The sequence below is a fragment of the Olea europaea genome, chromosome 3 (genome assembly GCF_002742605.1).
Source record: "Olea europaea var. sylvestris chromosome 3, O_europaea_v1, whole genome shotgun sequence".
In the NCBI taxonomy this organism is placed as follows: domain Eukaryota; kingdom Viridiplantae; phylum Streptophyta; class Magnoliopsida; order Lamiales; family Oleaceae; genus Olea; species Olea europaea.
The window spans coordinates 8706728-8722565 of record NC_036239.1 but is presented as its reverse complement, the minus strand read 5'-3'; the positions used below and the strand labels follow the sequence as shown (position 1 = coordinate 8722565).

The following is a 15838-nucleotide window of genomic DNA, read 5'->3' as shown; positions in this document are numbered from 1 at the left end:
ATAAGCATCTTACCTAGTAATGCAGCAAAAATGATTTGAATGTCCTAAACTTCTAGATTGTTTTTCGTTCTGCAGGTTTATACATAGTAGCTTTCTTAGATGGTATATTGCAGTTAACAGCAGACATGGTTTGCTGCTTATGATGTATCTTCTCTATAGTTTTGCAGCCCTTTTTGTTCCCCTGCTAATACTGGCAAATGATTGCAGAGGATCAACCATCTGACTTTGTTCAGATAGAGAAGCAGCATTCTGAGCCACCAGTCAATGGAAACTATGGACTGATGACGATTGTGGATTTGGAAGAAATGAACCCTCAACAAAAGCCGGAGGAACAGGAGGTGATTGATTTGAGCGATGATGAATTGCCACCCCAAAACTCAAAAAATGAGGGTCAACAAATTGATTATGGGGACCTGTGCATTCCTCCGATATGGCACTACGTGGATCCACAGGGTATCATTCAAGGTCCCTTCTCATTGTACGACCTGAAACGGTGGAGTGATGCTGATTACTTCCATCCAGGTTTCACAGTTTGGAGAAGTGGCCAAAGCCAACATGATGCTGTTCCCTTACTCAACCTCCTCCATCAAATTTTTCCTCTCTGAACAACTAGAGATGATGTTAAGAAGCTTTTGAAATCTTGAAGTCTGCAAGTTTCTGATAAGTCCTTTTTTTTTCCCCTTTCTTTTTGCCCTCTTTTCTGTGAACTTTCTTCTTACAATATTGTAGGCATAGAAGCCCTAGTAAAATAGTACAGAAGATATCTTCTTGTTAGTCGAAGTCGATTCTCAAATGCATCATGGTTACAAGAATAGTCTCCACCTGATCCATTTTGTATTTCTTTGATTAGAGAGGTATCAGTTGTTGAGTTTGTAAGGATTGTTTCATTGTTAGTACTGCACTCTGTGTGTTTTTGAAAATGAATCTTTTTATACAATTTATAGTCGTAGCTGGATTTGGATCATTAAAAATACTATTGAACAGGGGAATGTTACTAGTTTTTTGAAATTTCTCCGGACTCTTTATCATTAGGATGTTTTTCACAACGTTTGTCAATCTCTTAATTTGATGACCTCTCTACATGTGTTAATGTCTTTCTAGAGATTCTATCTTATTTGTCAACAGCTTGTAGAAAAAGAAAAAACTTTTAACCTTTTATAAGAATTTTACTCGATGTCCTATGACCCTCACTCCTTCGACACTTCAGAGCTACTGGATTTGAAGGTACGTGTGTCCTTATGTACTCTTAATACAGAGTTTAAAAAAAAAAAAAAAATCATGTTACAGTGTCAGATGTTTTGACATAATGTTTGGCTGCTCAATATGGTTGATCCCTGGACTGCTACCGCATGCAATCCTTGGTCGACCGTCACAAGCGATGCAGCAATAAGGGAAGAGGATATCACATGTACGCTATTAATAAAATAAGCACTACTCAAAACCTTTCGTCACCGAGTCGTAGTAGAACTACTCAAATATTAGATATTGTATTTGAATTCAAACTTGTTCTTCTTGTGTGTGTGTGTGTATATATATATATGTCTATTATCATTATTGTTATGATCGTATAAGTACATTTATTTGTTGTTATTATTATTTGAGTTGATTTCCCTACTGGCTTGCATGTTTGATACACCGTAAATGATGAGGGCATATGTTTAGGAGATTACGATTGGGGGATTTGATTAAGATGTATTGTGGTGGATTATTCTAATACGACCATAATACCGTAAAAGTTAAGAAACCGATTATAAGAATTTGAGAATATCTAAAAATATAAAGTACACACACATATACACAATAGGAATGGGATCAGAATTTTGTTCAACTTTTAAAAAATAATAATTATTATATATATATATATATATATATATAACTTAGATATGGAGAAGAGGAGGGAAAACATAAATTAAAAATTTAAACTTAAGGTTCCATAGCATAAAAAAAGAAAAAAAGGTTCCATATTTAAACTTAAGGTTCCATATTTAAAAAAAAAGGTTCCATAGCATAAAAAAAGAAAAAGAACTTTTAATTCTAATATTAAAATAAACATAAACAACTATAATGTATTTAAAAAGAAAGGCAGTGATGAAATAATTCGTAGGTTTATTTTTCAAAAAAATAAAATAAAATAAATAAATAAATAACAAAAAAACCCCAGAGACTTGTGTGACAACAATTTGTAACAATGGCCTCATTTGGTACACATTAATGTAAAAATGAGAATGAAAAATATAGTCATTACTAAAATCACACGAGATAGATAGCCAAATATAATAGCTTAATGTGATGAATAATGATCATATTTTTGGACAAATAACAGGAAATAGACGAGGGCATATCTCAGCATTTTATCGTCTCCTGGATTCAATAGGCCAATTTATCACGATCTTAAACGACAGACACACTCCCATAACGGGCCCCATCTGGGCCGTCGTTTCTATTTCAACTGACAAATTTACCCTCAACTGGGTATCGAATTTTCAAAAGTATGCCTTTCGTTAATCGTTATGTGAAGTATGAAACACAGAATCTGTGTCAGAGGTAAATTGCAAAATTTTAATTTTATTCCAAAATGAACCCAGAAATCGAAACTGCAACACGCATATATTTATTCGAAAGCACAACCTTCCATTTCCGGATTAAACAGAAATAAATTACAGCATAAGATGAAACAAAACCAGAAGATTTTAAGGAAAAGAAACGTCGAATTTCCTCTCCGTCTCTCTTTTCCCCTTTCAATTTCACGTCCTCTTTCTATAAAGGACACGTTAACGATGAAGATCGAGCCAGGCTCTACAAATTTTGATCAATTTCAATTAACTTCACTTCACGTGCTTCTGGATTGACACACATGCGTATAAATTTGATAATTTTTTCTTCAAATTTTGACAATTTTAGCTGCTTTAACCACCGGATTTTCCCTCGTGATGGCCTCTCGTCCGGCGGCCTTGTAGTCGTAGCTGCAATCATGTCGGTCCGTATACCGATGATCGGCGCAGAAGAGCTCGCCGCATCTGCATCTAAATCCGGTCAAACCTACCTTCCTCCGGCAACCGGAGCACCGATTCACCTCCCGCTTCAACAGCACAACCTCCACCGAATCCGAATCCTCTTTCTTCAAATCCTTACGGATCTGAACCTGATTGAATTTCCTCTCCAGCGAAGACCTCGAGGACGAGCTGGATCTAAATAGTTTCTTAGATCCGGCCGCCGCCGTGACCACGGTGGATGCAGAGCCAGCTGCGGTGGCGTTGAAACATTTCTTACACAAATCATTGGGCGCAGAATTACCAGCAACACCGCATTTAACACACACCGTGATAGTCTCCGGTACGACTTTGAATTCCGTCTCTTCTTTCTCTGTTTTTTGAGCCATAATTGCAAAAATTAATTAGAAAAACACTTTGTGATTATCGATTTAGAAAAAAAAGGGAGAAGTAGAGAGTAGGAGAATTGGTTTGTGGGTTCGATTTTGAAGGGGGGAAAGTGAGGATAATGGCCTCATGGAGACGCGGATTAGGATGTGAATGGACGGAAACGACCTCGTGACCTTTCTTTTTTTTTTTTTTCTTTTTTCTTTTTAAATAATAACAGGTGGTGGTTTAGGTGAGAGGGTGCTTCTAGATCAGGTTTGACGTGTTAATCCTTACCCGTTACCATTACAAGTTATTTTAAGTTGTGTTTGATTACATTTATTTTCATAAAAAAATCAAATTTTCACCCAAATTTCTACTTTAAATATTTGATTGCTATTTTTTGAAGTAAAAATATTTTTCAACTTTTAAAAATATGTCTAATTTTTCTTATTTTTTAAAGAAAATATTTTCTTTAAAGAGCAGATTTTTGGTTCCCACAAAAAAGGAAAATATTTTCTTTTATAAGTGATATTTTTCATGTCAAAACACACTCTTAATGTTTATTATTAGTCTCTCCGTTCCATAAAGATAAGTTTGCTTATTTTTTCATACTAATTAAAAAAAATTAAATAATATATGTTGAAACTATAAATTTTACATTTATTTTTCTTGATATACCCAATATTGAGGCCTCATTTGACTCACATTCTTTCAAAACAATATTTTTAAACAGTGATTTGATTTCATTTCAATTGCACATTCTTCAATAAAATAATATTATACGCAAATTCAAAATTTTTCCTTATTTTTTAACCATACATTTCTCATTAATATACTATTCAAAAATACATTTTTATAAAAATAATGTAGCTGAAACAGGGACTGAATAATGATTTGATAATAAATAGGGACATTAATTATAATCTCAACAAGGAAGGTAACATATAATTTGAAATGAGCAGCAAAGGAAAGCAAACATATCTATGTGGAATGAATATAATATAATAATTGAGAGAGCGAGGGCAGGGGTGTGGGGGGAGAGCGAAAAACGATGAATTTTGCCTTAAAACCTCCGAACTCCGGCTATGGAAAAGGATCTCCCGGCCCAAAAAAGTGATTGACCAAGGCCCTATGGATGAATGAAAGAAAGACAGTCGACAAATCTTGAAATGAGATATGTTCCGCAATAAACAAAGGAAACTAGATGGTTTGATCGAAACGGGGGGAGTTCATGTAGAATAATTAGATATTTTCTTGTTGGGTTTTGGTGAGGGAATGTTTTATTTTTATTTATTTTATTTTTTTTAACTAGACTACTCTTTTGTCCTCTCTCATTGTATAATAACAAACATAAAAAACCAAATATTAGAATATCGAAAAATAGAAGATAGGATCAAAATCACATGATCAATAATTATGCTGTATACATCACTTTTTTAATCTTGTCTAATAATATCTGATTTAGAATCATAAATACTATAAGTTTAATCCTTTTACTACATTCATCGAACATAATTTTGGACACCTGAGACTAGTAAATTGACTAAACTAAATAATAATAAAATTCCTTTAATTTAGCGCCTGTTTGGATTGAGTTAAAATTTGATTTTAATTTAAGACAAAGTCAAATAATCATTATTAATAACATCTTTCATGGGTCCACAACTTTTCAACTACACATATAAAAAACTTTTATCACAATCTACTAAAAAAAATAATCTAATTTTAACACTTACCAAACATCCTCTTAATATAAGATGTACTATTATTTTATCATCGAAAGAGTAGACAACGTCGGGAATGGCAAAAAAATCCATTACTCTCAATCCTTGTTGTGCATCACCTTTAATTGGACGTTCTTTCTATTTAATCGAGATTAGTGAAACGGGAAATGTGAATTCCTATCCTACCTCTGCATAAGCGAGGATTAAGATTAGAACGAGACATTAAAATCTCCAACAGAATGAGAGATCAAGAGGCCTATCCCAATACAATCCGTAATAATAATAATAATAATAATAATAATAATAATAATAATAATAATAATAATAATAATAATAATAATAATAATAATAATAATAATAATAATAATAATAATAATAATAATAATAATAATAATAATAATAATAATAATAATAATAATAATAATAATAATAATAATAATAATAATAATAATAATAAAAATGATGTGATTTAGAATTAGAATAGAATTTTGAAATAAATGGTGAATATGCATGGAAATAAGGGCCTGTTTGATTCATATTTTTGCAATTTTGTGTGTTTGATATGTTTTAGTTTCCATGGAATTCCATTTTCTTGCTTGCCTTGGGAAATAATATTTTCTTGGTTTTTGTTTTCCAACCTATTGTTCAAGGGATTTTTATTTTATTTATTTTATTTTTGCAATGGAAACAAATTCTAATGATTATTGTAAAAAAATATTTCATTTTAATTGACAATTTTCATGTAAAACGAAGTCAAACGAACACCAAAAGATTGATAATTTTCTTTTTTTTTTTGGTTGGCAATGGAAATAAATCTCATTCCCAATACCAGTAAAATCTATCCCTTTAATTGACAAGTTTTATGTAAAATAAAGTCAAACGTACAGCAAAAAATACTTTTATTTTAACATTTTTTACATAAAAAATTATACCAATCAAACATAATAATTTACAATTATCAGGAAAATAATTTTTAGAGAATTCAATTCTCTGAAATTCGTTTTATTTCTACCCAAATTCCATCTTTACAATCAAACGGACCCTTAAAACAGTTATAGTTCCCAAAATGCCTTTCAAGAAATATTGCAAGTGGTTCAGATGATTTATGGAATTTTCATATTTTGTTGAAAAAGTTTACATATTTTGCATTTTTTTACAATGTTCAATGCATTTTGTTAAAAGTCAACTTTGACACAACAGTCAAAGAAAGTAGTTGAAAGTGGCATGTTTCTTAAATTTAGCAAATTTAGTGCCTGCTGTTAAAACCTTTTACAATGCGCATATTTGGCAGTGTTCACATATTATTGTCAAATTCTCCTATTTTAGCAATGTCACGTGTTGGTAAAAATATATTGTTCAATATTTTTGATAACATGCTTTGACTGTTTCTGAATTTTTATTTTCCAATAACTTTCTTTGTTGCTTTCTTTAACAAAGTATGACTTTTGTCGATCAATAAAATTGTGTATTATATTGGTTACATGTTAAGCAATAGATTTTTACATAGTTATCATACCTAACCCAATTGTTGATTTGGACAAATCATCTGGTCATCGGATCGGTGGTTCAAATGTTGGATCATCGCAAGATCAAATTTTAATTAAAAAATAATTTTTGAAAACTAAGAGACATTATATTTATCACAATTATTGTTAAGATTTATCAATTGTCGTGTTGGTCAAGCTTCTCATAATTCATATTGAGAGCACATGTTTGAATCCAACTCTTTGCAAATGAGATATAAAATTTTGCTTTAAACCAATTAGGTAACTAATCAATTCTGGTTTCATCCAAACTCGTCCGATTTGAAGGATTATGGACTATTTTGAATGGTTCTTAGCTGGTTCATATACTAATGAACCAATTAGCACAAATCGGACTGGATCATTGTCTGGTTTATTGGTGTCCAGTTCGATTATAATAACTATGATTTTTTTTTTAGATACTTCAATGGAGTATTTTTTGTGGATGGATTAATCTTGTTTGATGAGCTTTATTTATGGAAGTATGACAAGTTAAGTTCCTCGCTTAGTCAGAGAAATGTTTGATCGATTATGATAAGAGTCTGATGTTACTTTCTTTTTAACATAAACCGTCAATGAATGCACTACTTTACTTGAAAATGCACCTTCTACTTGTAAATTTGAAAATGACATTCACGTCATTGTCCTAATCTAAACTTGTACGCAATTTTATTCCAAAAAGGTTATAATCATGGTATTTGTAAAATATAAATAGAAAAAAAAAAGTGGAAATTATATGAAGGAAAGAGAGACAAGTAGCAGCACGCCAACCGCCCATATTGCTCTCCCCGAATGAAAAGTAGTCATTAACTTGAAGGCCCAATGAGCAGTAACAATAGAATAATCTTATCATCATCATCTTCTTGTTTCCACTTTCTTTCGTTTTACCAAAAGAATATCTTTCCACAATGTCAAACTAATATTTGTTTAGTTGTAATGATCATTCGCGGCATTGGGGTTGGTTTGAAACAATGCACCCTTCGATAAAATGAATTATTCATATCGTAATTCACCTAATCCTCTAATTTAACTATTGTAAATTAGACAGTTTGTAATTGACTTATCATCTATTTGGTAGAGATTATAATCTAAATTCTAATTTAAGGGCTTGTTCGGTAGTAATTATGAGAATTGATTTTTGACTGTTAAAGAGAAAAGTGAGTTCCACTTGTGAGAGAAGAAGTAAAAAATGACAGCTGATTTAAGGAAATAACGGTCAAAAAATTGATTTTTTTGGGTGAAAAATCATAACCAAACTTGCACTAAGTCAAAATCAACAAATTAATTTTAACTACATATTTTATTAGATCCACAATATTTTAACCACGCATTTAATCAATTTTTATAAAAAATTACAAAATATTTAATTTCAATTCTCATCAAATTGTTTTAATAATAAAATTTTATCATAGCATGCAGCCTACCAATCCGTATGGATCATTGATTTTCCATACACACTGAAACACATCCTACCATATCAACCGTTGTTCTAATAAAAGACTACCCATGTGAGCTTCTAGCAAAAGGACGTCTTGCCCAATTGGCTGGGTAAATTTTATACCGGGACAGTAAATATTTAGCGAAAATTTTATCTATTTATTATTATTATTATTATTATTATTATTATTATTAAATTTAATTTAATTTCAATATATAGTCGTTGAACTTTAATTCATTTTTAAATTAATGAAAATTGTTTAGTTCATGACCATATTCAAATTTACATTTTCTAGTTGCATAACACGCCAAAACGTGCATTTTAATCTTTCAATTTAAAAATATTATCATCACTCTCATTTTATCATTTTTTTTTTTTTTGAAGTACTTTGAAGATCAGTTAAGTTTGTCTATCAGCTAAGTAATTCTATTAACTCAACAAATGATTACGAATGGAATTTGGCAAAAGGATAATGTTGACCCTGCTTTTTGCACTCGTTACATGGACAACAGATGTTGAGTCCACTTATGTTCATACAAACAAATTTCTGTATGTTTTGATTGTAAATACGGTCGGCGGCTTATGGAGGTAATGAAAGTGGGAGATGCTCTATGACATGAGACGAAAATGCTCGGGCACCAACGACGTGATCAACTATGGTTGCAAATAAAATAATTAATTGCAGATGACTCTACCAAAAAATATAAGAAATTACCAAACTTAAGCATGTAAGCAGAAGACTAAATGCTTTTGTGTGCATAAAGTTTACATATTTATATATTTTGTTATTATTTAAAATGTTACAAGAGCTGTTATTTATAGTATTCTAGCCGATGTGGTGGCCATTGGATCAAACCACTTGGCTTCATCTCATTAAATGAAGTCTTACATCACTCTATCATACATTAAATACATTGACAACGGGTCAGTCGCCCTACATTAAAGGCTGACATTTTTTACAGTTATATATACAAACGTTATATCAATCATTTCTACAGATACTCTGCTGATTTGCTTTTAAAGACAGCGTGCACTTCGGCTCAAAGAGAAGGTTTTGGACAAGAAGAAATTCTGCTAGATGGAAGAGTGCCTTGGCAAAGAAGTTCAGCTGCAGAGCTTTTTCCTATTCCTTATCTTGACCTCGCTGGCTCATCCACTTGGCCTTGATGTGGCTTCACGTGGGAGCTTAGGATACGAGGCGTAACAACAGTGCCCCAAGTCTATGCATAGTCATTTATGTAAAAGCAAAAAGATTTGTGGGGTGATTATTTTTAACTCAAAATAGTCTTACAAGTCTAATTGCAAATATTTATATAAAAATTAGAATTTGAAAACATAAGTTATGATGAGTGTGTTTGAAGCACTTATCGAGATTATTTGCTGAAGTTGTACTTTGTGCCTCTTGTTTATTATGAAGTTGAAGCAGGGCTGAGGTTCATTTGACTAAGGCTGCTTGTTATTATGTATCCGAAGTCTTGCCGAAGTTGTATATGTTGAGGTTGAAGTGGTGTACTTTGTCAATTTGAATGAAGTTGCAAGCAATAATTTTGATGAGGCAAGGGATTGGAGTATGTCAGTAGTACAAGGCGTCCTTAATTATAGCACCCAAATGATTTGTTGCTTTTGCAGATTTTAAAGAAATGTGCGGAGGCTCTTCACTTTCCAATACACGCAACCGTCGCTGCATATAATGAGCAATAATGACTATTGCAAGCGTGTTTTACGGGATTGAAACTCCATTATGTTGTTGCTAGCAAATACCACTATTTTTGGTTTTGGATCTTTCAAAGCATTCCCACCATTGAGCTCGTAATGTAGACGCTGTGATCTAGACCGTAAAAAAAGAAATGACAAATGTGTTGAGTGGTTTAGATTGAATTTCGAATAAATGGCTGGATGGTCCGGATCATCATTTAACGATGGGGATTGAATGGCCTTGTCTATAAAAGGCGATAACTCTAGGTAAAAAACACTTTTGCCTTTGTTAAAAACAGAATTCAAATCTTCTCTTGCTCATCATATTTCTTCACTCCTTTCTCCAAATCTTTTGCTATTCATAATCACCTTTCTTTGGTGATTTGTGTTTAATCTTGGAAGTATTTCACACTTTTAACTACTAATTTAATGGCATCTTCACCTTCTAGAGGGATTTAGATATTAGCCATGTAGCTTCTGAGATGGGAGTGACCATGACAAACACAGCCGACATTATCTAAGCTATTAGGACTGGACAAAGTTTACTACTTGCAAGGGAACATAGAGGAGACGAGGTGGTTTGGGGGGCTACCAAAATCCCTTCTATTTTTTTTTTCGTCCCATCTAGTAGACTTGAGAAAAACATTGTATCCCTTGCAATATTAAACTCCTAGCCTCTCTTGATGAGAGAGTTCGCTTTCTTAGACAAGGTTGTGTCACCATCAGTGAGTTTCTCTTGAAGGCAGGTCTCAGTCTACCTATCCATCCCTTCTTTAGAGCCGTTTTGAGGTTGTACGGGCTGGCGCCCATCCAGTTTGTCCCCAATGCTAGGGCTCAGAAAGTGGGAACCTATTTTTAGTGGAAGGAGACCTCCCTTGGAAAAGGCATGTCTCTTCATGTTTTCTAAACAATTTTCCAACCTAGGGCTTTAGGAAAAGAGATTTGAAGGGATGGTATTCTCTTTGTCTATGGGGGTTACACTCCTCCTTCGTCATAGGACTTCCTTTCTCCATCAAAAGGTAGAAGGAAACATGGCTCTGGATAAGGAGGAAGTGACAGGTGTGTAAGGGAAACACTATTTCCCACGCGACATTTCCAACTTCGTATTCAAAAGCACGAGTTGTACCTTTTATGGATTTAAACTTAGTTGATTTAGACTCTGATTTTGACCCTTTCCCATGTTCTGCAGGGTTAGCTGATTACTTCGAGTTGTCTGAAGCTGAGTGGAGAATAGTAGAAGACATCTGCCTTCATAATCAACTCCAAGCAGTTCTTTGAAGATTTTGCTTGATGGCCCAAAGAGGTAAACTTGCTCTATAGTTGAGATTTTCGTCTTCTTGGTTTATACATTTTTTTTACTTTTTTCTTTTCTTCGCGGAAAACTTTGAGAAGATGAGGCCCTTGATATGACCACTATCCTGGTTGCCACCTCCAATGCAAGGAGGAAAGTGTTGAAGCCATCATTAGTTGTTACCAAACGGTGAGGGACGAAGTGGAGAAGATCAGCAGAGAAGTTGCTAGTCACGAAGGAGTTGGGCAATCTCCCATTAAGGATAAGGGAAAAAATAAGGTTGAGGAGGTCCACAAGAAGAAACAAAAATTCTCTGTCACCAGAGAGAGTGGGTTAATGGCTAGCCCTCGGCCTCGCTTTGGGAGAAATTGATGCCAGCCTCAATTACTATAGCCAAGGGGGCTTAGAAGAGGCCAACCATTATGGAGCCCCCGAGGCAAAATTCTTTATAGAGGGCGAGGACGTCAAGTGGGTCCATTGCGTTTGACGCAGGTCCTCGCCCTAAGCTCTCATTTTCTCAACGAAGTTACAAGTTGGCTCCGAAAGTTCTGTCAATGTTTCCTCCAAAGGTCCAAACTGCAACATTTACATTTCACAAGTTTTGGACAGATCGTTGGCAGTTTTTCATTGAGACCAGCAACGTGGTGGATATCTTCACCACCATGGTGAGTCAAACAGAGAGGGCATTTGGTATTGTCATAGAGGCGGAGGTCATCTTTAAAAACCTTCAGAACAAAAATAAAAAGTTCAGTTAATGGGATGAAGCCACCTGATTTTGATCCGACAGCCATCATTTCGGCTAGAATACTAGAAATAGCAGCTCTTGTAACATTTCAAAGAATGAAAAAATATATATATATGCAAACTTTACACACAAAATAATTGAGCCCTGTTTGGTAGCAAATTTTCATTCAAAAAAATCAAATGTTTAATCGTTATTTTACTATTCTAGCTGTCATTTGACTTCTTCACTCACAGGTGGAACCCATTTTTCCCTTTCACAGTTAAAAAATTAATTCTCATAATCATTACTGAATAGGCCATAAGTCTTCTGCTTTACATGCCTGAGTTTGGTAATCTCTTATAATTTTTTGATGGTGTCTACAATTGCTCATTTTATTTGCAATCATACTTGATCAATTTGTCGGTATATGAACGTTTTCGCTGTGTCACAAAGCACTCTCACGTTCATTATCGTCATAAGCCTCCAATCGTATTTATGGTCAAATCGCGCCTAATTTTGTGTGTGTGAACACAAGCGAGATCCAATATCTGTTGTCCACGTGACCAATACAAAAGGCGGGCTCAACAGATAATATTTAAAATTAAATTAAAGTTCCCAATTTAGAAATTAAGCCCCCGTTTGACCCCCATTATTAGAATTTATAATGGAGGGAATAGTTTTTTTTTTTGAAAAAAAGGATGGTTGTAAAAGAATGAAAAAATTTCTATTGTATAAAATATTATTTTATTGAAGATTGTGTGATTGAGAATAGGAGAAAAAAAATTTAAATTAAATTAATGAGTTTTAAAAGGGGCCAATGGAGGCTAAAATCTAGCGACTCATTTGGGTTTTAACTAAAAATTCAGTGACCACATAACAAGTACCATGTCTCATTCTCCGAGACTCTTTTATACATTTTTTTTCCCAAACCCATTTATAACAATACATTCTTTCAGTTAAATAATCTTGAACATAAATTCATAACTTGTTCTTACTCTTCAACAACACATTCTTCAGAACAAATCACTTATTAACAAACTTCGTTCTCGAAAAATAAGACTCAAATGACACCTATAAGAACTTCACATGGAGATTGCCCATCAAGAGGACAAGGTACTTGTATTGAAAAGTAGTCCATACCACTCACCAGTTATAGAAGATATTCATGCACCTATAGGTTGGCTCTATGATCTAGCACCACCCGTACAATTGCCTAATGCTGTAACAGATTGCCATGTGCTCTACACATGGAATAGACATTTCAAAGCATTTTCCAGCAATGAAATCCAGAGGAGCCTCAAAATATTCCCAGTTTCCAAATTTCTCCCCTAAGATACACCTCAGTGTGTAATTATAGAATAAACTTAAAAGGAATCAGTGGCTCCCAAGTGCAAGCGTGCGGTTACATCAATAAACTAAACCTGTTTGACAAATAACCCACAGAAAAAAAAACCAAATCTTCTGCTACTAACCCGCCACAATATCACTCCACGAAGTAGTGGAAAAAACAGAACTTGTAACGAGCTGCCCAGTTGGATGACTCAAAAAGCAAGACATGAGAGCTAAATAGATTATTACTAAATGTAGAAGCCACACCACAAGAAAGTCGAATACAAAGAAAATAATGGTAAAGACCATCAGACCAAAACACAAACAAGCACTAGACACTGGGAAAGGAGACATAGATTTATAGGTTGGAAAGACGCCATATTACTGCATTCAACCATTTACGATCTACGACGCCTAATAGAACATTTGAGCCTTCTTTTCAAGATAACCTTATCTAGGTTCACGAGAAACCCACATGCACTATATCTTGTCAAGCTTTTCGGCCCTCACAACTGGGTTGGCTTTGGCTATAGATTCCTGACCAGCTGCATGATAATCAAAGGGACATTCATGTTTGTCGGAGTAGCGATGAACAGCACAAAAAAGATTGCCACATCGACAATTAAAACCCATCAAACCAACACGCTTCCTACAAGTGCTGCACCTTTTCGGAAGCTCTTCACTTTTCTCAGTTTCTAGTGATACAGCAGACGCTTGTGTTGATGCAACAATTGTATCTGGTGAAGCAGTCTGCACACCAGTAACTATGGCAACAGTTGAACCCTTATCATCAGCGTTGGAGCTGTCATTCACAATACTTTCAATTGATGCAGCAGCAAACTTGGCCTGCTGTTGCTTCAAAACCACGTCTTTGTAACACTTGGAGCACATGTTCATGGTTGCCGCTGTTCCGAAGAATCCACATTTGTTCACACAAAGGACTGGAGCTTGAGGAGCTTGGCACCCAGTTTCATTTTGCTCCATCTTTTGAGACTCTCCTGCACCACAGTAATTTCATGAAGCAGCATAAAAGTAACGACCATGTAAGCCTAATATAATCAACAGCCTGTTTCTTCCATGGATTATGTTTTCTTGAAAATAAACTGAAATTAAAGCGCAAAGACAAAATGCACCACCACACTATTCAAGTTTCCCTGTTGCAAGAAGAGAATAATGCTTATTGTCACCCAAAAAATCAAACTCTCTACAAGGAACTTTATGAGTCCGCACAATAAGCTTCACATTGCACGAATCACTGTAATCACTTCATTTACACCGACTTATATTTTCGAGTTCCAACTTTACAAGGAAGATACATTCAAGAGAAAAGCGAGCAGTAAAATCGATCTTAAGAAAAATACAAACAATACAGCAAGTCCAGCTCAAGATACTGCAAGCTCATCCCTACTAGGTCTCATTCTATGTTCAGAAGCCAATAGTAATGGCTAGAGTCACAGTAATTTTAACTTCTAATAGTCAGAACTTCTTTGCATAGAAAGGTAGCTTATGTCCATAAAATACCTACATCATCTAATTCCCAAAACCTGTAGTAGAAAAGTACAAGAAATTTTTCATTAGCTTATTCATGCTCGTGTTTCTCATCTTTCTTTCGTTTTTCTTGGGAAGGCAAATAATACGTGCCAAAAGAATATATGGAATGGAACCTCCTTGGACGGTAGCATCGTTTGTTGTTAATGGATTTGAAAATAACCTTCAGTGGCATATAATGCATTCCACATAAAATATGATCAATTATCATAAGCTTGATATTGCACGAGCCGTCATATCACTTCATTTACATACTCAGTTTAAAAAATTACTACACCAGAAAGATACATTCAAGAGAGGCAGACCAATAATTTAATCTGAAAAAATTGAAAAAAAAAAAATTACTGAAAATATAGCAATCAACTCATGATACTACATGCACATATCTACTAGGTTTCATGCTCTCAAGTAAATCATGATGGATAAAGACGCTGTGCTTCTATCTCCTAAACAATCATAAGATAACTGCATCGAACTTTATTTGCACAAATAGGTAGCTTAGGTCCATAACAAACCCACAACATCTCATTCCGCAGACCTCAAGGAGAACACATAAATAAATTTTCCATTAGTTCAGTCAATCTCATGGGCACATTTTCTTCTTTTCTTTCCTGTTTCCAGGGGGAAGCAAATGTCAGGTGCTAAAAGAAAATATGGAATGGAATCTCCTTGAATGGGAGCATTAATAGATAAGAAAATCACCTTCAATGGCATAAGAATTGCACGGAACACATTCTTCACAAAATAATATCAATGATCATAAGCTTAACTGTGAAGGAACTATTGTAATCACTCCATTTACACTTGCTTATTTTCAAATTACAGCTTTTACTAGAATAATACATTCAAGACAAAACCGGACAAATAAAACTTCCCTTAGAAAAGATACAAAACAGTATTGCAAGCCAGCTCAATACACTACATGCACACATATACTGATTTCATGCACTATTCAGAAGCCAATCATATGGATAAAGATGCAGTTTTAACTCCTAAGTAGTGATAGGATAACTATATTAAACTTTTTCGCATAAAAAGGTAGCTTAAGTCCGTAACATACCTACATCTCTCTCCAGCTAGCTCAAGGAGAAGGTATAAATAAATTTTCCATTATTTTAGTCATGCTTGTGTGCATGTTTTCTTCGTTTCTTTCCTCTCTTCCTTTTTTTTTTTTTTTTTTTTTGGGGGGGGGGGGGGGGGGGGATTG

The 15838-nt window shown here is 34.1% G+C and overlaps 3 protein-coding genes across 12 annotated transcripts in view; 1 reads left to right on the top strand and 2 right to left on the bottom strand.

Moving 5' to 3' along the window:
* The window catches only part of LOC111385094 (uncharacterized protein At5g08430-like), a 29205-nt gene extending 28253 nt beyond the window's left edge, over nt 1-952 (top strand). For all 8 annotated transcript variants that reach the window (XM_023009512.1, XM_023009496.1, XM_023009490.1 and 5 more), the window contains one exon: nt 208-952. In XM_023009512.1, the coding sequence (XP_022865280.1) occupies nt 208-605 (398 nt within the window). In that variant the 3' untranslated portion in view covers nt 606-952. The remainder of the gene's footprint in view (nt 1-207) is intronic.
* A 1599-nt stretch (nt 953-2551) lies between these two features.
* Nucleotides 2552-3493, bottom strand: LOC111385085 (zinc finger A20 and AN1 domain-containing stress-associated protein 5-like). The gene has a single exon (XM_023009456.1). The coding sequence runs from the start codon at nt 3377-3379 to the stop codon at nt 2882-2884; it is 498 nt and encodes a 165-aa protein (XP_022865224.1). The 5' UTR covers nt 3380-3493; the 3' UTR covers nt 2552-2881.
* Nucleotides 3494-13304: 9811 nt separating this feature from the next.
* LOC111385065 (zinc finger A20 and AN1 domain-containing stress-associated protein 8-like) overlaps nt 13305-15838 on the bottom strand; it is a 5246-nt gene continuing 2712 nt past the window's right edge. For all 3 annotated transcript variants that reach the window (XM_023009446.1, XM_023009437.1, XM_023009429.1), the window contains exon 3: nt 13305-14081. In XM_023009446.1, coding sequence (XP_022865214.1) covers nt 13564-14067 — 504 coding nt within the window. In that variant the 5' untranslated portion in view covers nt 14068-14081 and the 3' untranslated portion in view covers nt 13305-13563. The remainder of the gene's footprint in view (nt 14082-15838) is intronic.